The sequence below is a fragment of the Felis catus genome, chromosome B3 (assembly GCF_018350175.1).
Source record: "Felis catus isolate Fca126 chromosome B3, F.catus_Fca126_mat1.0, whole genome shotgun sequence".
Lineage (NCBI taxonomy): Eukaryota > Metazoa > Chordata > Mammalia > Carnivora > Felidae > Felis > Felis catus.
In genome coordinates this window covers 114,712,757-114,738,712 of record NC_058373.1, presented here as the reverse complement: position 1 = coordinate 114,738,712, position 25,956 = coordinate 114,712,757, and the positions used below count along the sequence as shown (strand labels likewise).

At 41.6% G+C, this 25,956-nt stretch overlaps 2 protein-coding genes across 8 annotated transcripts in view; one reads left to right on the top strand and one right to left on the bottom strand.

The window, feature by feature from the left end:
• EXD2 (exonuclease 3'-5' domain containing 2) overlaps window positions 1-12,498 on the bottom strand; it is an 86,656-nt gene extending 74,158 nt beyond the window's left edge. Inside the window, exon 1 of one of the 2 annotated variants that reach the window (XM_045060123.1) lies at window positions 12,360-12,498. The gene's annotated coding sequence lies outside the window, so the exon portion shown is untranslated. The remainder of the gene's footprint in view (window positions 1-12,359) is intronic. The other variant, XM_045060124.1, reaches the window with a different exon arrangement.
• A 486-nt stretch (window positions 12,499-12,984) lies between these two features.
• Window positions 12,985-25,956, top strand: part of DCAF5 (DDB1 and CUL4 associated factor 5) — a 107,163-nt gene continuing 94,191 nt past the window's right edge. For 2 of the 6 annotated variants that reach the window (XM_045060122.1, XM_019833199.3), the window contains exon 1: window positions 13,021-13,292. In XM_045060122.1, coding sequence (XP_044916057.1) covers window positions 13,079-13,292 — 214 coding nt within the window. In that variant the 5' untranslated portion in view covers window positions 13,021-13,078. Of the gene's footprint in view, window positions 13,293-13,462; window positions 13,646-25,956 lie in introns of those variants that run through there. The other 4 variants (XM_006932940.5, XR_006599736.1, XM_003987770.6 and 1 more) reach the window with 4 other exon arrangements.

The following is a 25,956-nucleotide window of genomic DNA, read 5'->3' as shown; positions in this document are numbered from 1 at the left end:
GCACTACTGACAATTTGGGCTGGAAAATTCTTTTTGTGGGGACTTTCCTGTACATTGTAAGTTTTTTTAACAGAGTCCCTGGCTTCAACCTACTAAATACCAAATACCAATAGTACTCCCCGCACAATCGGTTGTGACAATCTAAAACTCCCCCAAACAGTGACAAGAGTCCCCTTAGGGTAGGGTTGTCAGATATAGCAAAACAAAACAAAACAAAACAAAACAAAACAAAAGCAAAAACCAAAACAAAAGGAGGTACTTATTTTTTTAATCCTATTCTCTATTTATTGGAAATCCAAATTTAACTGGGTTCCTGTGTTTTATGCAACAACCCTAGGGGAAGAGGGCAAACCCACTCTTGCATTGGGAACCACAGGTGGAAAGTCTTATTATGTTACTTATGTCTTATTACTTACTTATGTCTTATTATGTTACTTATTATGTTACTTTACATCCTTGCCTCTTTCCCAACCTCATCCTACCTTCCAAACCCTTCCACTATGCTCTCCGGAACTCATTATCTATAACCTGCAAAAGTCCCTGTATTGTCAAGCTTTCTCTTCCATTTATCTTTATTAAAATCCAGCTGACTCTCAGTCAGTCAGATATTCCTGTTGCCCCACCCAAATCGTGCTGTTTATAGACAGAATTTGATATAAGCAAAAACTATAACCGGTGTTTCCAATGGAAAACTATGCATTCTTCAGGTTATCTGATTCTAGCCTTGTATTGCTTAAAATTTTTTAAATATGTTTATTTATTTCTGAGAAAGAAAGAGAGAGACAACACAAATTTGGGAGGGGCAGAGAGAGAGGGAGACAACAGAATCTAAAGCAGACTCCAGGCTCTGAGCTGTCAGCATAGAGTCCAACTTGGGGGTCGACCCACGAACCGCAAGATCATGACCTGAGCTGAAGTCAGACACTTAACTGCCTGAGCCATCCAGGTGCCCCTAGCTTTTTGTTGCTTTTGAGGTATTTTACAACTCTGTAAACTGTAGAGAACTAATAGTAATGCATAATAATTCTTGTCTATAGACATGAAATAAATTCTGTCCAGTGGAAATTTAGTGGACTAGCCTCCTCCAATATGGGTAGAAGTCAATTTTGCTTTCTTTTCAAGTTCACTTCAATTTTCCTGACCTATAAATGTGGATTCACCTTTGGACATCTCACTGGTTAACTTATTAATAATGGTTAAAACCTTTAACACATTTCATTTTATATCTGTATAAGTCATGATTTTAATTTTTTTAAAGATTTCTTTTCTTTTGAGAGAGAGAGAGAGAGAGAGAGAGAGAGAGAGCACTTGAGCAGAGGAGAGGGGCAGAGGGAGAAAGAGAGAATCCCAAGAAGGCTCTATCCTCAGGGCAGAACCCAACTTGGGGCTTGATCCCATGACTCTGGATCATGACCTGAGCTGAAATCCAGAATCAGACACTCAACTGACTGAGCCACCCAGGTATCCCATGATTTTAATTTTTTTACAGTTTTTAAAATTTTTCCTCTAACAGAGGTGAGATTGTTGTTGTTTTGCTTCTTATTGCTATATTCTGGCTATTATTCTTACACTTTGCTTAAAAAGAAAAAGAACAGCCAGCTTCTCTGAGGCCCATGCCACTCACCTGCTTAATTCTTTTTCTCTTCCCCTTATCTGCTGTATTCATGTAACTCCCCCTTCAGTCAAGCAAAGACTTTGGCCAATTATTTCCCTCTACCATAAGCCCTGCCATTATCCTGGGTGACTTCAACAATCAACAAGATGATCTGTCCACGAGGGTCCTGGCCACTCATTTCTTTGATCTCAATATCCTTTTCCTTGACTTCACAGGAGTCACCGACTCCTTCCATCACCCTTTGGACCCTGTCATCATAACTGTGTCAGTTTCAGAATCACTAATTCAAACATCTTCTTTACAATCTCTTCTCCTTCCAAATCGTCTATTAACTACTCCTACAGCTTTTTTCAACCTCATTGGCACCTTCATTCATTGACCCTCATCAGCTTTCTTTCAATTCCTTTCTTGTTCTCCCTCCTTCACTTTTTTTTATTAAAAAAAATTTTTTAACGTGTATTTATTATTGAGAGACAGAGTGTGAACAGGGGAGGGGCAGAGAGAGAGGGAGACACAGAATCCGAAGCAGGCTCCAGGCTCTGAGCTGTCAGCACAGAGCCTGACACGGGGCTTGAACTCACAAACCTCAAGATCATGACCTGAGCCGAAGTCAGACGCTTAACTGACTGAGCCACCCAGGTGCCCCTCCCTCCTTCACTTTTAAAGTTTATTTATTTGAGAGAGAGAGAGAGACAGAGAGAGAGACACAGAGAGAGAGAGAGGCCTGTGGGGGCTGGGCTGGAACCCATGAACCGTGAGATCATGACCTGAACAGAAATCAAGAGTCGGATGCTCAATTGATTGAGCCACTCAAGCGCCCCTCTTATTCTCCCACCTGATCTAGGTTAGATTCCATGAACTATAATTTCACTGTTTTGTCAACCTAAACAACCCTAAACTCCATTGTTCCTCTTTTTTTTTTTTTCTTTTTTCAGTTCATCTACCTGGAAAATCCCAAACCTAAATGAACTGTTTTCTTTACGGCCCTGGTTATGGGCAGTTTGTATACTGCTTATTGGTTCCAGAGAATGTCCAAATGAGCCCTAAACATCATTCAGGTTGGGTCATCTTGCCCTCCTGTTTTCTGTTAATTCAATCATTTCCTCTCTCATCAAACTTTGGTTCCCCCCTTCTTGCCCTATATTCTCAGTAGATGACCATCTTCCTTGACAGAAAAAAGTTGAAACTATCACATGGGCACTCCCCATCTTCTTCCTATAATCTTATAATCCTACCTTCACCTGTACCCATCCTGTCTTCTCTCTCTCCTACATCAGTGAAGGAGCAGTCCTTCCAAATTCTTTTCCTGTGCTTTGTATCTCTTCTGCCCTGCTTCCTCAGAACTCCTCCTTGTAGACTGCACAGTCTGGTTTCATCTGTGTATCTTTTTCAATTTTTCCCTCTGAACAGGGTCCTTCACAATGTTTTTTTAAACATTCTCAACCTTTTTTTTTTTACCCCCATTAAAAAACAAAGGGGGTTGGGGCGCCTGGGTGGCACAGTCGGTTAAGCGCCCGACTTCAGCCAGGTCACGATCTCGCGGTCCGTGAGTTCGAGCCCCGCGTCGGGCTCTGGGCTGATGGCTCAGAGCCTGGAGCCTGTTTCCAATTCTGTGTCTCCCTCTCTCTCTGCCCCTCCCCCATTCATGCTCTGTCTCTCTCTGTCCCAAAAATAAATAAACGTTGAAAAAAAAATTAAAAAAAAAAACAAAAAAAAACCAAAGGGGGCACCTGGGTGGCTCAGTTGGTTCAGGGTGGCTCAGTCATGACCTGACTTCAGCTCAGGTCATGATCTCACTGAGTCTGGGTAGAAGCCCTGAATTGAGCTCTGTGCTGACAGCTCAGAGCCTGGAGTCTGCTTCAGATTCTGTCTCTCCCTCTCTCTCTGCCTCTCCCCAACTTGCACTCTGTCTCTGTCAAAAATAAATAAACATTTAAAACAACAACAACGACGACGACAACAACAACAATAACAAAACCTTCCTGGATCCTAATTTCCTTTCTAGTTACTCACCTAACTGCCTCCATTTTCCTTCCTTCCACTCACTGTTCAGCCATTTGGGTCCCACATTATCATACCCCTGAAGGAGCTCTGATTGAGATCCTGGGTGTCTCACTAGTGAAGCATTGGTGTCAACAAATCCAACATTTTTCAGTCATCTTGTTGACTTTTCACCAACAATTGACACAATCGATCATTCTCTCCTTGAAATGCTGTTTTGTCCCAGGTTCCATAACAATACTCCTCCACTATTTTTTTTTTATACTTCTGGCTAGTATATCCTCCTTGCAAGTATATCCTCCTCTACCCAGGCATTAAACCCAAACGTCTCAATACTAAGCCTTCTCTCTTCTTCCCACTTGGTATCACTCCTGAATATTCTTGTCCATGCCTAAGACTTTACCACCACCTCACGTCAACAACTCCAGCCTTGATCGTGCGTCTGAGCTCAGGCTACTATCAATTTTTATTGGAAGTCTCAGAGGTACCTCAAATTCAATATGTATGTAACTGAACTCATGGTTTCCCCCTCAAAACTTTGCTTTTTCCAGGGGTTCTATATACCTAGGCATTTCCCTAATGTCTTGCCTCTACTCTCTCGAATCCATCACCAGATTCTTTTTATATTAAATCCGTCTACTTCTCTCCAACTCCACTTTTAGTCGTCTTGTCTAAGCTACCATATTTTCTCCCCTGTATTACCATAAAACTTCTTAATCATCTACTTCAATCCACTCCCAATCCTTTCTTCTTACAGCAAAATAATCTTATAAAATGCATGTTTGATCATATAAGCCCCCTGTTAAAGAGCCTTCAGTGACTTTTAAAGACTGAAGTCCTTAATAGGGCCAGGTCCTTGCAGAACCTAGCAGCTATCTAACTTCACCCTCACCTGATACCATGTCCCCATCCCACCTTCCGCCACACGGGCCTTCTAGGTTTCTCCCCACACAGAGCCTTTGCATGTGCTGTAACCTATGCTTGGAGCACCTCCCTCCCCCAACCATCCACTTGGTCTCATTCACACCTACCTGTCCTTTAGATTACAGCTCTCTTTAATGTCTCTGATAGGATTCCCTCTTTTAATCTCTCACTGCCATCATCATCATAGCTAATAGTCATGTTTAATACAAATTGGACACTGATCTAAGGGCTCTACCAATAAGAATTTATTTATCATAACAACTCCATTGAATGCACGTGGAAACTGAGGCATCACATACTTTCATGTACCACAACTGTTATTTTCCTTACATGCAAAATGGAACAATAGTACTTTCTTCCCAGGGTGGTTGAGAAAATTAAATGAGTCTATAAAAGACTCAGAACAGTGCCAGCCACATAATAAATGTCCAGTAGATGTTAGCAATTGTTATTGTTGTAATCTTACATTTACTGCCTGATTATCCGATTAGACTCTGTTTCTGTCCTGTAAGTACTTTGAACATTGGTTCTTCTTTTTTGCTATTATATCCTTTATGCCTACCCAGGGCAGTGGCACACAGTGAATGTTCAATGAACATTTCTCGAATGAATGAATAATTAATTCATGTCCAACTGCACAGGATTGTTAGAAGGCTAAAAGAAATGTGTGTTAGGTACTTTTTAAAACTACATAGGGACATAGAGATGTTAAACATTTAAAGGGTAAACTGTGATGCTAATGTAAGCATGACCAGAATCTTAGGAGGAAAAAAAAAATGCAAACTAATATGGGTTAGATTTATCAGAGAAGGGATTCATAGATGTATAGAATTTGGATGGATGAAGTGGACCTCAAGATATGTAAAGGATTGTCGAGAGTATGTGGAGGTATATAGGGAAGTAGTTGGTATGTGATGAACAGTAACAGGAAATCTAGTTACAGATTTGGCTGAGACATATCACAGAGGGACTTCACAGGCAGATAAAGGAGTCTGGACCCGGCATGAAAGAGAAAAGGGAGAGTCTTGAGCAGGAGCATTTCAGGAAGATTCCTTCATCCAGCTATTAGTGAGCCAGGAACTCTTCTTCATGCTGTAGATTCAATGGTGACCCAAACAAACTTTGGATGGTGAAGGGATTTGACCAGGTGATTTCTGAGATCCCATAAGTTTTATCATTTTGTGATTTGAATAATAATTATCTTCCAGCAAACTCATCACCAGCTCCAACTTAAATGGGATCTGTAGTTAAGAACATTAATTATGTTCATGTAGTTTATTCAGAAGGAAGGGGGAAACATTTCATAAACACACGCTGTGGTCAGTTCATTTTCCAGCAGCCTGTCTTTGATTACCACTGAATCCACAAAGGCAATTTAAATTTGACTTCTGTACCAGAGAATCTCCTTTTTTCTCCTTGGGCGTACTTTACTTTGGGGAAGGGGAATTGCCCAATTTTATTTTCCAAATGGTATTTGAACATTAAAAATGCTCAGTAAGCATTATAAATCCATGGGACCATCTCTGGAAAAGAAATCTCGGCTATATGACCACATACCTATTGCAATACACAATAACTATTTTTAACAGTTTCTCATACCACTCACTAGGGGCTATTCATATGGAAGCCTAAAATTAAAAATAATTAAAAATAAAAGTAAAAGCAGCTGGCTCATGATGATTTTGTCAAGGAAACTTCAAATATACAAAACCCAGATGGTTAGTGTAGAATATCACAGAAAATGTCACTGAATAATCCTGGCCATTGAGAATTCCTGCGCACTTTCACTCCATAAAGTTTATTTCAAACTAGACTTCATTCACCATGAAGAATTATGCATGGCAAACTTGAACTAAACATCTGGAAAGTAAGTTGGAATATGATTTGAAAATTCTAATAACAAGTAATATCCTAACTTTACTGAATTCAATTACTACACAGCCTGGGAATTCATTTCAAGACTTGTGAAAAATCCCCCCTTTAAAAAAAGAATTAGAAATCAATGAACAGAAGGAAATTTGGGAAATTTGGAAATATGTGGAAAATAAACACTCTCAAATAACCAGTGTGTCATGGAAGAAATTATAAGGGAAATTAGCAAACACCTTAAGATGAATGAAAATAGACAACATACAAAAATGTACAGGATGCAGTTAAAATAGTGCTTAAAGAGAAATGAAAGAAATAGGGGTGCCTGGGTGGCTCAGTCGGTTGAGCATCCAACTTCGGCTCAGGTCATGATCTCTGCATCAGACTCTGTGCTGACAGCTCAGAGCATGGAGCCTGCTTTGGATTCTGTGTCTCCCTCTCTCTCTGCCCCTCCCCTGCTTGCACCCTGTCTGTCTCTCTGTCCCTCAAAAATAAATATTAAAAAAAAAGAGAAATGAAAAGCTGTAAACATCTATATCAAAAAGAAAGATTTCAAAATGTAACAGGCTTCCAACTTAAAAAATTAGAAAAAGACTAAACCCAAAGCAAGCAGAAGGAAGTGAATTATAAAGACCACAGAAAAAATAAATGAAAAAGAGAAGAAAAACAATAAACAAAACCAAATGTTGGTTCTTTGAAAATATCAACAAAATTGACAAGTCTTTATCTAGACCAAGAAAAAAAAAAAAGAGATGGAAAATCCAAATTACTAGAATTAAGAATGAAAGAGCTGATATTACTACCAACAGAAAGAAAAAAATTATAAGGGAGTATTATCAAAATGCCAACAACTTGAATAACCTAGGTGAATTCCTTGAAGCACACAAACTACCAAAACTGAATCAAAAAGAAACAGAACATCTGAATAAAATTGTAACACGTGAAGACATTAAAGCAGTAATCAAAACCTTCCCACAAAGAAAAGCCTAGGCGAGGTGATGTCCCTAGTAAATTCTACCAAAAGTTTATTTAAAAAAAAAAAAAAAAAGCTTTATCTTCTTTTTTTTTTTTTTTTTAAAGTAAACTCTACCCCCCAACGTGGGCTTAAACTCATGACCCTGAGAGCAAGAGTCCCATGCTCTACTGATTAAGCCGGCCAGGTGCACCACTACCAAATGTTTCAAAAAGGTTAATGCTAATCCTTCACAGACTCTTCCCACAAATAGAGAATGGACTTCCTGGCTCCTTTTATGAGGCCCTGATCCCAAACCAGACAAAGATATCCTAAGAAAACCAAAGACCAGGGCCGCCTGGGTGGCTTTGTAGGTTAAGTGTCTGACTTTTGATTTTGGCTCAGGTCATGATGTCACAGTCGTGAGATCAAGCCCGTTGCTATCACTGTGGCTACTAAGGTCTCTGAGCTGGGCCTGGAACCAGCTTAAGATTCTTTTGGGGTGCCTGGGTGGCTCAGCTGACTCCGGCTCAGGTCATGATCCCATGGCTTGTGAGGTCGAGCCCCACGTCAGGCTCTGTGCTGACAGCTCAGAGCCTGGAGCCTGCTTCAGATTCTATGTCTCCCTCTCTTTCTGCCCCTCCCCTGCTCCTGAACTCTCTCTCTCAAAAATAAATAAAAGCATTAAAAACATTAAAAAAAAAAAAAAGGTTCTCTCTTTCCTACTCCCTCTGCCCTTCCCCCAGCTTGCTAGCACACACACCCTTTATCTTAAAAAAAAAAAAAAAATACTAGCAAGGTGAATCCAGCAATGAATATAAAGGATTAAATATGATGACCAAATAGGGAATGGAAGATTGGTTTAACAAAATCAATTAACATAATGTAGCAAAGGACAAAACCATATGATCATCTCAATGAACAAAGAAAAAGCATTTGACAAAATCTAACACCCTTTCATGATAAAAAAACATTCTACAATTTGGAATAAAAAGGAACTCCTGCAACCTGATAAGGGAATCACGTGACACCTACAGGTAACATAGTATTTGGGGGTGACTAAAAGGTGAAATCTTTTGCCCTAATACCAGGAGTAAGACAAGATGTCTGTTATTACTACTTCTATTCAACATTGTATAGAGGTTCTGGCCAAGTCAGTTGGCTAAGAAAAAGAAATAAAAGGCATCTGGATTTCTAGGAGTCTATAAGATGATCTTGTATATAAAAAATTTGAGAAACATACACAAAACTTTAGAGCTAATAAATTGGTTAAGCAGGTTTGAATGATACAAGGTCAATATATAAAAACCTATTGCATTTCTAACTTTTTTTTTTACATTTTTATTTATTTTTGAGAGAGAGAGAGAGAGAGAGAGAGAGAGAGAGAGAGAGAGAGAGAGACAGCACACATGTGGGGGAGGGGCAAAGAGAGAATGAGACACAGAATCCAAAACAGGCTCTAGGCTCTGAGCTGTCAGCACAGAGCCCCACCTGGGGCTCAGGCTCACAAACCATGAGATCATGACCTGAACCGAAGTCAGACGCTTAACCGACTGAGCCACCCAGGCATCCCTTGCATTTCTATACAACTAGCAATTTGATGAGGAAAGAACAGTCTTTTTAGAAAAATGGTGGTAGGACAACTGGATGTTCGCATGCAAAAGAACAAACGTAGACCCTGACCTCACACTGTATGAACAATAATGAACTTAAAATGGATCACAAACTTAAATGTAAGAACAAAAACTATAAAACAATATCCTCTGATTCTATATATCTTGTTGGAGGAATTTGATTTAAATAGATTTTTTTTTCAAAATGAAAATTGCTGTCTATTTGAAATGACCAATAAATAACATCCTTTAAAATTTGAAAGTCAAATTATATGTATAGTTAAGATGTTGATCTTTGTCTGAGTTAATATCTCTTATCTATGAGTAGCAGTTTATCTTACTTTAGAGTTGAAAATGTTTTTTAAATGGTTACTTATTTAGAGAGAGCATGCATGTACATGCGTGTGAATGGCCGGGGGTGGGGGGGGGAGCTGAAGGAGAGAGAGAGAGAGAGCAAGAGAGAGTGAGAGAGAATACCAAGCAGGCTCCACTCTCAGTGCAGAGCCCGGCCCTGGGCTTGATCTCAGGAACCATGAGATCATGACCTGAGCCAAAATCAAGAGTTGGACGCTTAACCAACTGAGCCACCCTGATGCCCCTAGAATTAAAAATGTTTTAAGTGAAACATTTCTGATGATAGTAGATTCCATATGTAGCTCTTAATATGCTAAAATTTAGTAAATGTGTGAGAAGGGTCTTAGTATTTTCTTAGTTGTTTTTTTTAACAATTTCCTTTTTTAAATTTTTTACATAATCTCTACACCCAATGTGGGGCTTGAACTTAACCCCAAGATCAAGAGTTGTATGCTCCACTCATTGAGCCATCCAGATTACCCCTAAACAATTTCTAATGTTTGAGCATTTCCTTAGCATCTAGTCAGTTTTTAAAGATTCTTTACTCCTTCTTCAGTGATAATCAGGACCAAACAAAATAGAAATCAAAGAACAAATGAATTTCTGGGAACTCTATGTTTGATCAATATTCAACCCATGGTGGAGCAAAGAGTAAGGGTTCCCATGTTAAGTAATTCCCATATCTAGATTTTTTCAGAATGAATTTTCAAAACAGCATTTTTCTAGAATGAAATTCAAAACAGTGTCAATATACAGGCGTTTCTGAGCCTAGGTAAGAAAAATAAGAATTTTTCACTCTTCTTCCTTTTTCTCTGCGCATTCTATGCAGTGGTTAGATTATTCAGGAGTCCAATTTCATTTGCTATTTTTGAGCTAAGTACACTGGACTTTTCACAATGAATGCCTATATCAGAAAGGCCAAGCTCATATGGTCACTGAAGTTGATTAAGTGTTATATAGTTACGTATGATATTATTAGTTTGCAATAAATGACACAAGAGACTATGTTAAATTCTTAATAAAAGCAAATAGATATCGTGGGGCTTGATCTTTTGAAGCTGGGCTGTATTATAGGTAGAACCGCCAGATTTAACAAAAGATACAGGATGCTCCAATTCTATTTGAATTTCAGATAAACAATGAATAATTTAGTATAAGTGTATCCTAAAAATTGCATAGGAAAAACATATGCTAAGAAAATATTCATTGTTTGTCTGAATTCACATTGAACTGGGCATCCTGCATTTTATCTGGCAACCCCAATTATGGGAAAAGAGGGAGAGAGATTTTATGCATTCTCCTTACAAAAGGCTGCCCAGACTAGCAGTAGGAAATAAACAGACTGAGTGGTCCTACATTTCTGTCCTGGTTGGTCACTGAACAGTTAAGGAAGTTTCTAGCAAAGTCCTAGAATTGGGCTGGCTTGTGATCAGATTCTGGTCTATTTTTAGGCTGTGGTAAATGGGACAGTTATTCCAGGGATTGGGGAAAAGCAAGTCACATTTAAAGTTGTGGAGAGGAGATATATGCCTAAGAGGGGAGAGGAGAGTGTGTCATATATCGCCACAGTAAAGGCCACTTCAACCACATCATTACTGTGTCCATCTCCTCCATCCCAAGCAAATAAGGTAGGTATAAGTGATGTCTCATTAATCTGGAAGGTGCCAGATGACTCCTGCTTTTGAAACTGTGGATTGAGTATGCCAGGCAAAGGAACAGTGAGATGGGAAACTGGCCTTGAAATCATCTCCACTGCAATGAAGCATAGATATCTTATACTCAATCCTTCCAAAACTGAAGTCATTACCTTCCCCTCCAGATTCTTCCTCACTCCCTAAGTTCATTCAAATATTCAACAAATATTCAAGCGGCCACTAAGTGCCAGCACGTGCTGGCTCTGGACACACACGGGTAAGCAGACAGACATGGTTCCTGCTCTCAGCTTACAGCAGAGTTGGGGATGCTCTGCTAAAATCACACAAATACATGTTTAATTACGTTATGATATTGCTATGAAGAAAAGATATTGGGTGCTAAAAAATCATTAATCAAGCTGGTATACATACTGTTACTGATCTTTATGGGGCTATTATAATGCATAAACACTATGAAGCATCCGGAGAACAAAACTTTTTAAAACAGAAAAGCACTACACATTGTCTGTTTAGGAAAATCATATTCCATTAGAACCATGATTTCTGAAATCTGGTGAATTTCTAAGTTCAGCAACATTTGTTAAAACGTTGACCTTTAACTTACTCGCATATTTGTTATTGGTATAATTACTTATTGCAAAAAATAGAAGTAGGTGATTTTGCTTGATTGGGTGTCCTCTTCCATGTTCAGTCCACCTTTCATGGCTGCGTGCGCTCAACTGCCCATGCGCTATCTCTGATACAGAGGATGGAATTCCTGCTAAATTGGAAGGGCGAAAAGGACACCTGCCTATTTTAGTAGCTCACCATGGTTTCTTTTAACGACAGGGGATAGGTTCTAGGAAAAGTACAATACACTGACAGGGAGATTTTACTGTATCTGGTAGAATTCCAAAGCACTTAACACTCAGTCTCCTCGCTGGGGTCAACGCGCGGAGGGAGGCTCCCCGCCTGCTGAAGTGCAGCTACTTCTGGCCTGGAACGTAGCTGCTGGTTAACAGCTGTACAGCCTCAGAGCTCTATGCTCAAGACCTTGAAGAGGAGCTCACTGCACCCAATTAAATAACGGATGTTGCTATTTTCGAATAATGCTTCTTGCATCTTGCGAATGTACCTGGAACTCATGGACAGTACTTTGTGTCTCAGAGCTTCTCAACTCAGTTTGGGCAATTTTCGCCCCATGTATTAGGCCCCGCCCCCTTTCCCATATACCACTTTATTATTATCTATTATTATCTACCAGACCGATAGCCTTTTTACTGAATGGCTGAGGGAAGGGAGAACTGCACTGGGGTGGAGGTGGGGGTGGGCAGTGTTAAAGATTTACTTGGTGGGGGAGGGACGGGTGCACTCACAAAACCCCCAAGCGGCCTTACCCCAAGTGTCCAGTCCTAACTCCTGGTTCCCTTCCCTTGGACAGGGTTCGGGCGGCCCCAGGATGAGACGAACCGAGGGAGGGCGACCAGAGCCTGTCCTCCACCCGTCTGCCACTCCGGGCTGCATTTTCCCCACCGGAAAAAAAAAGAGCGGGCAGCCGACCTCGTCCCGGAGCCGGGCCCGCCGGCGGCGAAGGAGTGCCGGCCACCGGGGGAGGAAGGCGAGCCCGCAGCCCCGCGGCCGCTCCGTTTGTTACGCGCCCTCAACTTCACAGAGTGCGGCCGCTCAGGGGGCGCAGCGCGGGGAGGAGCTGGGGCGGGAAAGCCGCGCCGCCGCCCGCGGTCTCCAGGCCAGCCGCCCGCGTTCTTCCGGCCAGCAGCCCGCGGCGGGGGAGGGGCAGCCGCCACCCGCGTTCTCCCGGCACCGGCCGCCGGCGGAAGGGCCGCGCGGCGCGGAAGCGCGGCCGCAGCTGAGGATCAGCTGCTGGAGGAGGCGGAGAAGGAGAGGGAGGAGCCTAGGGGGGGAAAGGGAGGGAGGGGACCCTCTGGAAGCCGCGAACGCCACCGAGTGTCTGCACACCTCGCTCCGTCTGCCATGGCTGGTTAAAGAACCATCCGGATCGCAGCGCGGGGGGAGGGCTGGGTGGGGGGAGAGCGGCGGCCGCGCGTGAGGCCGAGGGAGGGGCGGCGGCGCGAGCGGCGGCGGCGGCGGTTCCAGCATGAAGAGGAGAGCTGGCCTGGGGGGCAGCATGAGGTCAGTGGTGGGCTTCTTGTCCCAGCGGGGCTTGCATGGGGACCCCCTGCTCACTCAGGACTTTCAGAGGAGACGCCTGCGGGGCTGCAGAAACCTCTACAAGAAGGACCTCCTCGGCCACTTCGGCTGTGTCAATGCCATTGAATTCTCCAACAATGGAGGCCAGTGGCTGGTCTCAGGTAAATCAACCCCCTTCCCCGCCCCGCGCCTCCCGGCCCCTCTCCACCCTCCCCTTTCGCTCTCCCTCGCTACCCTCCTTCTGCCCTCCGTCCCCACCCCCTCCCTCCTCAACCCCCCTTCTGCGGTGGGAAGGTTTGGTGTCAAATTCAAACCCTTGCAGGGGGAGGGTGGGGAGGGAGAGGATGTCTTCTGTAAAAAAGACCTAAAATGGTTGACAGGTCCTTAATTCGCTTTATCCCAAGTGTAAAGTGGTCTCTCCTGATGACTGCCCTGGAAGCGTGGGTCGGGGAGGGGGCGAGACTACCGCCTGACAAAGTTTGATGGGAAACTCTTCCTCGGTGTACTTTAAAAGGTGCGGGGGGCATTTTGGGGATTCGGAGGGGGAGGAGGCCGAGGCGCGCCGGAGGCCAGGGGGAGCTCGAGTCCCCGGCGCCGGCGTCCGGGAGAAGGGGCCTGGGGGCCAGGGGGCCGGGCGGTGACAGGGCTGGCCGCCCAGGGGTCGCGGGCCGCGACTCGGGGGCTGGCTGGGTGAGCGAGGAGAGGAGCCGGGCGGGCGGGTGGCTGTTGGCCGCCCCCTCGACGCCCTGAGGGGCCCGGCCCCATCTCCCTCCGCTGTGGTGGCCTCTTCCGCGTCGTGTTTTTCTTATGGTGTGGGCAGTGCCAAGGACTCTGGAGGCTGAGGGGCACCCGCCTGAACTTGAATGCGCAACTTGTGAGGCTGGGGGTGGTGGGTGGGCGACCCTGGGAGACTTGTTGGCTGCAGCCCCGCGCCCGCACCCCCTTTGCCCGCGGCTACCGTTGCAGGTGGTCCCCGCACCTCCTCCCTCCCGCCCAGCTGGGCTGGGCTGCCCCCGGGCTCCCCCTCCGGTGTGGGGAAAGTGGCGAAATCGAGGCCGGGGCTCCGGCCGGGCGGTGTAGGCCTCGCTCTCCCGGGGCTCCTAGCGACAGGCAGCTGAATCGATAGCCTATTGCTCCCGGGGAGGCCCGGGCCGGGCGGGCCGCGGCGACAGCTGCCCCGGGGGAGGTGCGCCTGCTGCCCGCGGGGGAGTTCGCCGCCGCCGCCCTCCTCCCGGGGGTCTCGGGGCCTAGGCGGGCGAGTGGGGATGGGTCCGCTGCGGGGGGAGGGGGGGGCCTCCCCGAAAGCGGGCGAAGACGGCGGATCTGGCGTTCCGCTCGCCTTCTCCCCTACTCCGTCCCTTTTCCTGCATTGAGAGGGAGGAAGCGGGAGCCCCGCGCTGGACGTGGCGCTTCGCTTCACCCAGGCCGGTCCCCGAATGGTTTTCTAATTTACGTCAGTGGGCAGCTGGCCAGAAACTTCTGGGATCATAGCAAAGCATCCGTCGTCTTCGCGAGTAACAGTCGGAAGTGACACAGGCGTGCAGTCCAATTTAGGGGTAGCAGAGAGAAGACTCGTGTGATCATTTTCGCGATAAACCTTCTGGGGTTTCTCCAGAACTGACTTGACTTTTCCACCCCAGATCGTTTTCTCTTTGACTAGGTAGAGTTTAACCCTAGATCATCCCTTGAAGAAACCTGATATTCCACTTCAAGGCATACCCCAAACAAAAGCTTCCTTCCCAGATACTGCCAAAAATTCCAAGGGCAAAAGTGGGGAAGAGCTCTAAAGAGCTCACAGGGTTGTTGTTGTTGTTTTTTTTTTTCCTCCTGTGTTCGTTATATTCTAGTCCCCTTTCCAGACTGATGTTTTCCAACAGAGATGTTCCCAGACACAAGTAAACTCTCCCTCCTGGGTGAGGGAATTTTGGGGGTACTCTTTTATAGGCCTAATCATGGTAATTAAGTCGTGAGTACAGTCCTACGTTGCCCAGCTTAACACTGTTAAAAAATAAGATTTATTAAGATATAATTCACATGCTATCAATTCACACATTTTAACACTTTTTTAAAAACGCTAAAATGTTGCCTCCATTCTCAAGGAGTTATCCTTGTGCAGGACCTTCCCCTATGTCTTAAATGAACCCTGTTTTCTCTAGTCTTGGCCAGTTTGTTTCCCTTATCTTAATTTTCGTATGTAGAAGAGGAGAGTCCTTCCCACAGAGCAGGCTATGGCAAACCTCCTGGTTTAGGCATTTATTTCCTTATTTTTCTGGGCCTGAGTTGCCCATCTCCATCAGTGCTTTCTGGGTTTCAGTCTTCTTTGCCCCTTACTCCTCCTCCTTCCCCTCACACTTCCTCTAGCTCAGTCCTTCCTGTTTCCTTTTTATCTACTCTTGTCCTCCTTCCTAGTCCTTGCAGCAGGCTCCCCGCTACCCACCCCCCTCCAAGTTTAGCTCAGATACACTTAGCTTTCCTTACTTATTTCCTAAACGTAGAGTTTTGGTTAAAAGCCTTTTTAGCTATTCACCTTCCATTATCAGTACAATTTATGCTAACAGAAAATTCCTCCTGTTTGCTTCAGATTAGGAAGCCCCCCTCTGGGAGTCATAAATACACCTTAACTTGTTAAAGCTAATTAAATATTGTTCTGGGAAGTCCTTCAATAATCTCCGATTTAAAACTATTTAAAGTGTCATGTTTACATTTTCTGTTATCTATCATGTCCTTCAGTTAACACCTGAGGGGAGGGGCTGTTAGTGTTTTTGAGGCTAATGCTATCTATCCCTAATGTTTCACAATAATGTGGTAGGTAGGAGGCCAGACTTTGGGATGGTAATGAGATTACCTTTATGCATTTTGTCCTTGTTCTTGTATCTTGGATTGGTTAAAGCCTTTAGAAAGTGGTGATTAAAATGATAGTGTATTCATAGTTTGTTCACTGTTTTCATTTCCTAATTGTTTGGGCAGGCTCACGTTTCTTGTAACTGACACATACTGTTGGGTAGAATTAACTTAGATCTAGGGTAAAAATATTTGTATGATTCCTATGGCCTTATAAAATGCTATTTGTTAAGGATACATTCATTGCTATTTTGTTCCTACAGCTAGCCCTTTTTCCAGGGCACAATGATGCCAGCAGATATTAAAAGTAAACCAGAGAATATCAGGAAGGAGAAAAGATGGTCTGTTGGGAAGTGTGACTGTGACAGCAACAAGTGGGAGGATGGTTTTTTGCTGTTTTAAAACATTAAAGTACTTTTCACCTAAAAAGTAGTTTTCTTTGTTGTTGATCAGAGAAAGGCGTGAACTGTGATATCATGTAAGGCAGTGTAGTATAGCATACACATGGTTGAAATCACTGCTGTGTCACTTAATGTGTGACCTAAGCCTCTCTGAGTCTGTTTCCTGGTGTATACAGTGGGAATACCAGCATTTACCTGAAGGGCTTTTGTGAGAACTATATTAGGTAAAGTTTAGTTGGGTGCTAAACAGTGCCAGGCCTCTCAGAGAAAATGTGAGTTTGTTTTCTTTGTGTTTCGGATTTAGGAACTTTTGGTATCGTTATTAGCTGACACTTGTTCTTAGACTATTGATAATGGACATGTGCAAATGGGGCAGACGGGATAGTGTTGTGACTTTGGTATGGAATGAGAAGGCACAATGTATGTTGAAGTGCTACTTCTAAGAGATCCTACCAACATCAAGGAAGTTACGCTGAAACACATATTTAGGAGGTATCCTGGCTTTACCCTTTAAGTCTTTGGTTGCATCTAATAATATTATTTTCCCTGAATTGATATTTAAGGCATTGGAACCTTTAGAACTAGCAGATTAATAGCCCATTAGTATGAAGTTTTGAGTTTCAGTGAGAGATTATGATCTCTTTCTTAACGCTTATGACTAAATACATGTAGGAAAAGCGCCTTCAGAAGCTTTTCAAATAGCATCAGCAACTGTACTGTTTCGAAGTGTTAAGTAGGAATTGTGAATGGAAAGGCATTTAATTATATTTACTTGGTCTTAATATTTATAACTGAGATAACTGTTTAGTCCTATTTCATTTCACATAGGTCTCTGATTTTATTATCATAAGTTAGGTAGAGATGAATAGCATGAATTCTGGAATCAGGCTGCCTGGGGATGAATATCAATTCAACTACTTGCTAACCTTTGATAAGTCACTTAGTCTGTTTCCTCAGCTATACAGTAAGGGCAGTAATACCCCACAGGGTTGTGGTGAGGATTAAATGAAATAACACTTGTAAAGTTCTTAGCACAGAGGCCTGGCCCATGCTTTTGGTCTGGTTGCCACTGCTGCAACTCACAAAAAGCTTGAACCTCACAAAAAGCTTTTGGGAGATTGACGCTTTCAATATCTAACATTTATTGCACAAAGCACTGTACAATGTGAAAAATTGAGAAAGATCTCAATGAGATGCAGTTAAAAATGCTATGTAAAGAAGCTTAACCCCAGTATTGTCATCAAAGAGTGTTCTTAAGCATCAAATAATAGCTGTGATAATAACCATATGCTTAATTTGAACCTATTAATTCGATCATTTCCTTATTCCCAGTCCCAGTTCCCTGTTATGCCAATTTTCTGGAATCAGTTTTTTGTAATACATCTAAGAGCATGTTATCTACAGGTAAGGTGTTTGGCTTTAGCCAGTGGAATAAAGTCTAACTTCATTAGAACTTCTCAGGTGTTTAATTAGAATGAATTTGTTGGTCCAGTGGTTAGTTTATCAGGGGAAATATGACCAGTGATAGGCCTGAAAAAGCTTTCAGAGTACGTACACATTTTGATAAGATGAATAGGGAATCAATTCTTGGATGTTCTTCCAGGCTTTTCTGTTTACTGATAATCCATTGCTGTGAAGGAGTTATATTTTATTCTTTGGTCTATTAATTAGTTCAACAAATAGTTTTTGAGTGCATAGTTTATAACGCAGAAGCAATGAAAACAGAGATGATGAATTGGGTATAAACCATGCTCTCAAGCTTGCATTTTAGGAACATTTGCTTATTGTTTGTAACAGTGCATGGCTCTTTTAAAAAATCTTCTCTGCTTTATGATACTTTAATTGATACTTGATTTTTCTATGGTTTATAGTACTTAGTGTAGCAAATAATTCTCTTGCTTATGAGCTTTAGTGGGAAAGAGAGAAGGATCATAGAGATGGCCTTGGAGGACATTGCAATGATAAATTATAGAGATTGTGTCATAAGGATAAAGTAACATGGATATTTATAGATGCACGTTATTTTTCCCACTTGTTCTTTAGTCTGCTAATTGATATCTATCAAAGATTGGCAGATTTAGAATTATGCCCAGGTTTGTCACTTCTGCTTGAAAATAACCTATTGGGGTGGGGGGGGGGGAGTCACGCCTGGGTGGCTCAGTTGGTTAAGCATCCAACTTTGGCTCGGGTCATGATCTCGTGGTTTGTGAGTTCAAGCCCCGCATCAGGGTCTGTGCTGACCGCTCAGAGCCTGGAGCCTGCTTCAGATTGTGTCTCCTTCTCTCTCTGCCCCTCCCCTACTTGTGCTCTGTCTCTCTCCCTCTCTCTCAAAAATAAACAAACATTAAAAAAATAAAGTAACCTAGTGAGGTCTAACTAGTGACCACCAGTCTTATGAGACATTATCACAGCAGAAAGTTGTCTTTGTCTTCTGTATTGTTTGAAGGATCATCATTAACTTGACTTATGCCAACGTGTTTTTGATGACTAAGAGTTCCTAAAAAGAGCAGTAGCCCTCAGTTATGTGTCCTGGGAACCACAAGTTATGTACTCATTCACTGATTATTGATAGCTTTCATTGTACAGTTGGAATCATTTAGATCAGGGAAACTTTATTGACCAGTAAAGCTTGAAACATGGATGGATGCTGCTTTCTGAATTACAAGTTAAAAAGTGCGTTTATCTTCTTATGCATTGAGACAGATGAAGAGCGCTTCCATTGTTAATAAACAGCACTTAATTTTAATCTTTTTTTTTCATGGTTTCTCATGGTTCTCATGCTTTTCTTACTGTTTTAGTCTGAATTTAGATACCCAGGAGTAGAATTAAAGCCTTTTAAGGTTAAAGGAACTAAAATCCTAATTCAAATGAAGATTATGTAGGTTAAGAAGGAATTGATTGTTTTCAATTTTTGGTACCCCACATAAGTATTGTCTCTTAGAGATAAAGAACTGAATGTTAATCTGTTAGGATTAACCCTTAGATTATTGTGAGAATGTGAAATTACATTTCTTTTTTATTGGATTTTTTTCTTTAAAATTTTGATTTTAATTTATAAGGGTTAGGTTCCTATTTGGCCCTGTGGGTATATAGGCTGATTTTAGGTGATCTTTGAATAAATATTTACATTTTAATGGTACATTTATTTTTATATATGGAAAAGTTAACCAGCATGTATAAAACATTTTTAACGAATTTATTGCTTAAAGTGAGGTTAAATTTTAAAAAGTCAATTTAAAGAAAAATAATGGTGAATGTGTTACATGGATATGGCAAAAATCAAAAGGTGATCAAGAGGGACTGAAGCTTGAGAAATATTGCGGTAGGTAGTCTTTTTTGTATCTTCTTTCTTCCTCATTGAATCAGAGAGAAGGAAAGATCTTCATTTTATGGAAAAGGAAGTGGGGAAGTGGAAAGAGGACTTGCCCAGAACTGCCTTGTTAGTCTTGGGCAGTCAGCATGCCAAGTAGGGCTCATTGCTCCCAGGCATGTGCTATTTCTAAGTTGCCTTTTTATATTTTTCTTTCCATTTTCTTCTTATAGGGTAGTTCACCTTTTCTGGATCTCTTCTAAAAATTGAAAACTGAAAAATTTGTAATTTCTGAGCACATGTGCAACCCTTGTTGCTCCTCTTAGGTGATAAATTTTATTTCTGTGTTTTGCTGTAAATAAAGTTAACTTGTTCCATACAGGCATCTTATGTTTATTCATTAAAAATATTTAATGTGAACGTACTATATATGCCTCATTAATCTTAATAACTACAGAATAATTTTTTTTTAACCTTCATTTGGCTTATAATGTGTGCCAGGCCCTCTGTTAAGCACTTTATATGTCTTATTTTAAGCCACTTGGAAAATAGCCAGTGTTACCTATAGCCTAGAAAAGACACAGGCATTTGAAGGTTTTGTATTAATCATCATAACTAAGTGTTAAAGAATCAAAAAGGGACATTGATAGATGACTGCAGAGTGTTCTGTAATGCAGAGAACAGGTAGGGCATTAGTGGAAAAATAGATACTAGAATTCATTATTTCTGGTTAAAATGAAGTGAAATAGAATTCTAAGGATGAAAAAGATTTTTATTACGTTGGCCTATTACCTTGGTCTTTGTAGAAAATTTGGTTCCAATAGCTGCTTCCCAAGTTTTTGTTCTTTTCGTCGTTAATACTCATTAGTCACCACTGCCAACGTAAGCTTCCTAAAACTTAACCCTCATTATCCCACATCTGCTGCTGATCCCTCAAAAATCTGCAGTGCTCCCCAGTGTCCACCAAATTAAATAGGATATCTCACCTGACATTCAACTGAGACTGCTGTTCATAAAGATAAATGTTTAACAATAAGTAGCTAATTTTTGAGCATGTCATTCATTTATCAAATATTATTTGGGGGTGTTTCATATGTCAGGCACATTTATATACATGACCACATCTAATACTTAAAAGAATCTTTCCTAAGGTAGGGTTAGTGCTGTTATCCTTATTTTACATATGAAGAAATGGGCTTAGAGAAGTTAAGTAACCATGAAGGTTCCTATAGTTTGTGGTGGAGCTGGATTTCTAGCCTGAGTCTGCTGGAACGCTGGGACGTACTAACTGCCCTGAAATTTTTAGAATGTTTTGTACATTTTAAAAGGATCTGACTTCCCCAACATTTTCTTCTCTTGGTGCTATCATTCCGATACTTTGCTAACTGCTTTCTTCCCCCTTTCTGTGTAAATGAAGGGAGGGGAGTATAGCTGTGGGGATGGATCAGTGGGCTTTGAGCCAATAAGCACAGTTCTGGTCACAGCTACAGTACTCACCCCTTAAGCAGATCTCTCTTGGTGCTGGAAATCACTTCACCTGAATTTTGGTCTTGGCAGTCATCTAAAATCTTCTTCCTCACACTTTACGTGTTCTATGCTTGCTTACATAAACCATGTAACTTCACACTGGGTTAAACTCCCCTGCTTTAGTGAGGTAGAATTAGGAGTGGGTATACTCTGGTTATCAGTTTGGTTCCTCTTCTGCATAAGACCAACTAAAGGTACAGACAACATACATGTCTTTACTGAGCCTGTAATTTGAGTTTGATGTCTGCAGAAAGCATGTGGATTGGGTACATTTGCCTGATTTCAGCCAAAAGAAATAGGTGTCTCCTCACTAGGGAATAGATGAATAATGATAAAGTGCTTTTTGGAAGAAGGTTTAAACAACGTAACATGGGCTTAATTGCCCAGAGAGCACTGGTAAGTCATTTGGAAGTGCTTTTCCACAGACACATAATATCATAAAGGGAGATATGACTCCTAGACCAGATAATAAGCCTGTTTAATCCTAAATGAACTTGAATTATAGTGTTCTTGCAAGTAAAGTTGAATCTGTCACCAGCAACTTCATTCTGCTTCTGTGAAAAAGAAGGCATTTCATTTCCAAGGTTATTCATGGGTTAGGTGAACAAGGAGGGTTAGATTCCACTTGCTTGCCACATCAGTTATCCTAAGTCAGGGATTTAGGGAAAGACTTGACAACAGCAGTTTGTCACTTTAGTTATCTGCTCTTCCCATGCCTTCAGGGTCACATTTTCATTGCCACCTTACTCATTCATTGTACTTTGCAGTATTGATATCCAAGATTCTATCACCTACCTCTCAGGATACAGAGTTGATATGCATTGGAGGTCAAGTCCATGTACTCTGAGTATTATTTTCTTATGGCCAATTTTTAAAATAAAGGTTATACTCCGGAGGACTGGGGCATGTAGGAATCAATGAGAAAATGGCATCTGAGGAAATTGACAGGGTTGTAACAAATCCTAGTAGCAGAGATGTTGGTGGCAAGACTGATTCCCATCTTCCCTGTTGCCTCTACTTGGTTCCTACCCCTTGATACAGTGAGAAGATTACCTTACATGGTCGATAAGGTAACTCTGTAGGTGCCCTGCCTACCTGGCTGCCTGCTGGGGTCCTTTATAACTAAGGTGACCACATATCCTGGTTTACTTGGGACCATCCCAATGTTCCCATTGTCCCAGTACAATTATGAGCCCTCCTTTCATTCCTAAAAATGTCCTAGTTTGAATGATAAGTTATATGGCCACCTACTCATAATCATAAATTGTTGTGTACTCAAGTAAAACCAAAGCCCTACTCTCTTAGCTTTTCCCATTTACCATTGAATGCCTCTGGTGAGAACACCTCCAAGCCTCTATTCTGTCAGGTCTTTCAGGTGCCACTTTTAGGGTACTGGATTGAGCCTGAGAGGCAGAGTGGTTGATGGTCATTTGTCCCCTCCTTGTCTTCTTATTAGAAGTGGGTGGGGGCAAGCTAACATTAAGAACATGCTACGTCCAGAGGCTAATAAGTTATCCCTTCCTTACTATATACCTCCTCTTAGAGTTCTTTTTCTGCTGTTCACTTGTATATTCTTCAAAGCCCCCTTTTAAAAAAGTCTTCCTATGGGTTGTTTTTTGCAGTTGATTTTGAGCAAAGATGTTCTGAGGAATGATTCCCTGCTGAGTCGAGATTTTTTTTTCCACTTTATCCAAAAGTGGGTGTGATACTGATATTAAACAATTAAACAGGCTTAGTTTTATGGAGTATCTGTCTAGCACCAGAATACATCTGGAGTAAAAGTTGGCCCCTCAAGTGTATAGATTGGCCCTGAGAAAAGTTTTCAGGAATTGTAGTTTCTCAGGTATATGGCCAGTTGGCTCTAGAATGTCTTTCATGTTGTGAAATGACCTCAATAGAGAAGTTTAAAAGATCTGGGTTAGAGTCCAGATTTCACCATTGTCACTGTGATCTTATGCTACTAATATATTATCTCTGTAGAATCATAGAATTTTATTGCTGGAAAAGACTAATGGTCATCTAAATGAAGCTGTTAATTTTACATATAGGGACACAGAGGAGCAAAGAGGTAAAGTGATTTGCCCAGTAGTTTACAACTAGTTAGTAGTACAGTCAGGATTAAAATCTGAATCTGGGTCTTCTGATCTGGTCTCTCAGTAGGGAAAGTCATGAGGTTCTGCATTTATGAAGGACTTTACTCAAGTAAAGTGTTAAACTCTTTAAGTGGCTTCTTCTGCCACTACATTCCATCTGCAGTTTCATTGTCCCTGAACATGGTTGGTCTGATTAAGTTGGAGTGCTCATTATTTTCAAGATGAGTCAGTAGAAATTTTCCAGGTTGGAGGCAGACTGTCACTCTGGCTGAATCTCCAGTTTTAATTCTTTTTTTTTTTTTTTAATGTTTTATTTATTTATTTTTGAGAGAACACAAGCAGAGAAGGGGGGGGGGGCGGGGAACATGATCCCAAGGGGGCTCTGTGCTGACAGCCTCCAGCCCAATGCAGTGCTGAAACTCATGAACCATGATATCATGACTTGAGCCGAAGTCCAACCCTCAACCAACTGAGCCACCCAAGCGCCCCTCTCCAGTTTTAATTCTTAGCCTGCCCATACTTTCTTACTTTGGAAAGTCTATTTCCTTCCAAGAACATTACTCAGGAGGAGGAATTTTCTGCAAATTCAGGTGCCTGTCAAAATCTTGTTACACAACTTCTCTCATTCTGAATTTCCATTCAAGTCTTATATCTAAATTTCAGTTGTATCTTTTGTGTTATTTCATAAAGCAAGTACTAATTGGAGCCTCTGAGGATTGTTGTTTTTCTTTCTTTTTTTTTTTTAATAGGTGTCTGACCCATGTTTGATGGTTTATTGCGGATATCACTAGCTGCCATAGATGGCTGAAGCATGTGTTTTTGCCTTAGACATACTGGCAAGAAGTAACTGAAATTTGCATATTTGGCAACCAGTTTCAAGCAGCCCTTGAGTCCCAGGGTTGATATCTGTTTATACCTGCTTGTGGGTGGGTATTGTGTGCCTTCCTAAAAGGACTAAAAAGCATTGCACCTGCATTAGTTCAACCTTTTTAGAATTGCCCAAAGAAGAGAAAAGACAGCTTTATTATGTTGATAATGTTGCTTGTGCAGGGCGTTTTGCAAAAGCCAAGCAGGCAGTGTTATTATTTAAAAAAACTAAAAAATCATAAACTACTCAGAATAAACGAGTGTGACACCATCCGGAGAGCATATTGTCCAGGTTAGTTCTGTATGGCAGAAGTGAGATTGGACATGATCTGTGGTCTGCGAGTACTTCACAGTGCATCATACTCATTTAATAGCTTCCTTGTAAAACCTTACTGTTGTTGAGACCCAGGAATCTGTTCTTAGTGTTCTCCTAGCTATTTGAGGAGCTTTTTATTCTTTGACATTTCACTAATTCCATACTTTACTATTGAGAACTTCCTGTTGAATCATGCAAGTCAACAGAATAGGGCACTTAGAAGACAGGCTGCCCGCTTATTCACAGGTTTGTAAAATATCATGTATTAATTATAGGAAATTCAGAAAATAAAGAGATACTTAAAGGAAGTATACCACCTACTGAGGATGACCATTTTTGACACATGGGACATATTTTAGCCTTTTTTGTATGAATACATACATATTTATTTTAATTTTTTTATTTTAATGTTTTTTATTTTTGAGAGAGAGACAGAGAGCAAGCAGGGGAGGGGCAGAGAGAGAGGGAGACACAGAATCAGAAGCGGAAGCAGGCTCCAGGCTCTGAGCTGCCAGCACAGAGCCCGATGCGGGGCTTGAACTCACAGAACACGAGAGCATGACCTGAGCTGAAATCGGCTACTTAACCCACTGAGCCACCCAGGCGCTCCTGCATACGTACATATTTAAAAAATAAAATTGGGGGGCGCGCGCTGGGTGGCTCAGTGGGTTAAGTGGCCGACTTTGGCTCAGGTCATGATCTCGCGGTCCGTGAATTCGAGCCCTGCATCGGGCTCTGTGCTGACAGCTCAGAGCCTGGAGCCTGTTTCAGATTCTGTGTCTCCTCTTTCTGACCCTCTCCTGTTCATGCTCTGTCTCTCCCTGTCTCAAAAATAAATAAAACGTTAAAAAAAAATTTTTTTTAAACAAAAAAATAAAATTGGAATTAGGTCATCTCTGTTGTTTTGTAACTTTTTTCTTAATATTAACATGTTTGTGTATGTCATTGAATATTCAAAAGCAGGGTTTTTCAATCTCAGCAGTATTGACATTTTGGGCTGGGTAATTCTTTGTGATGGGGGCTGTCCTGTGCATTGTAGCTGTTTAGCAGCGTCCATAGCCTCTAGCCACTATATGCTAATAGCAGCTCCCCAGTTATGATGACCAAAAATTTCTCCAGGCATTGCCAAATGCCCCAGGTGGAGGATCACCCTGGTTGAGAACCACTGTCTAAATGAAAAATTCTTAGACCCTTTGATCTCAGGACCTCTTTACGTTCTTAAAAATCATTGAAGACCTCAAAGAACTTCAGTTTATGTAGGCCATTTTTACCAATTTTTATTACATTAGAATTTAAAGCTGGTGAAGTTTAAAAACTCATTTCTTTGAGAATGGAAATAATAAACCTTATAATAACAATAATATTTCAATGAAAGATAATTATTTTCCAAAATAAATAGAAGAGTAGCATTATTACCTCTTTCTGACTCTTAAACATGTTTCCAACTCTTTAATGTCATAATAGACATTA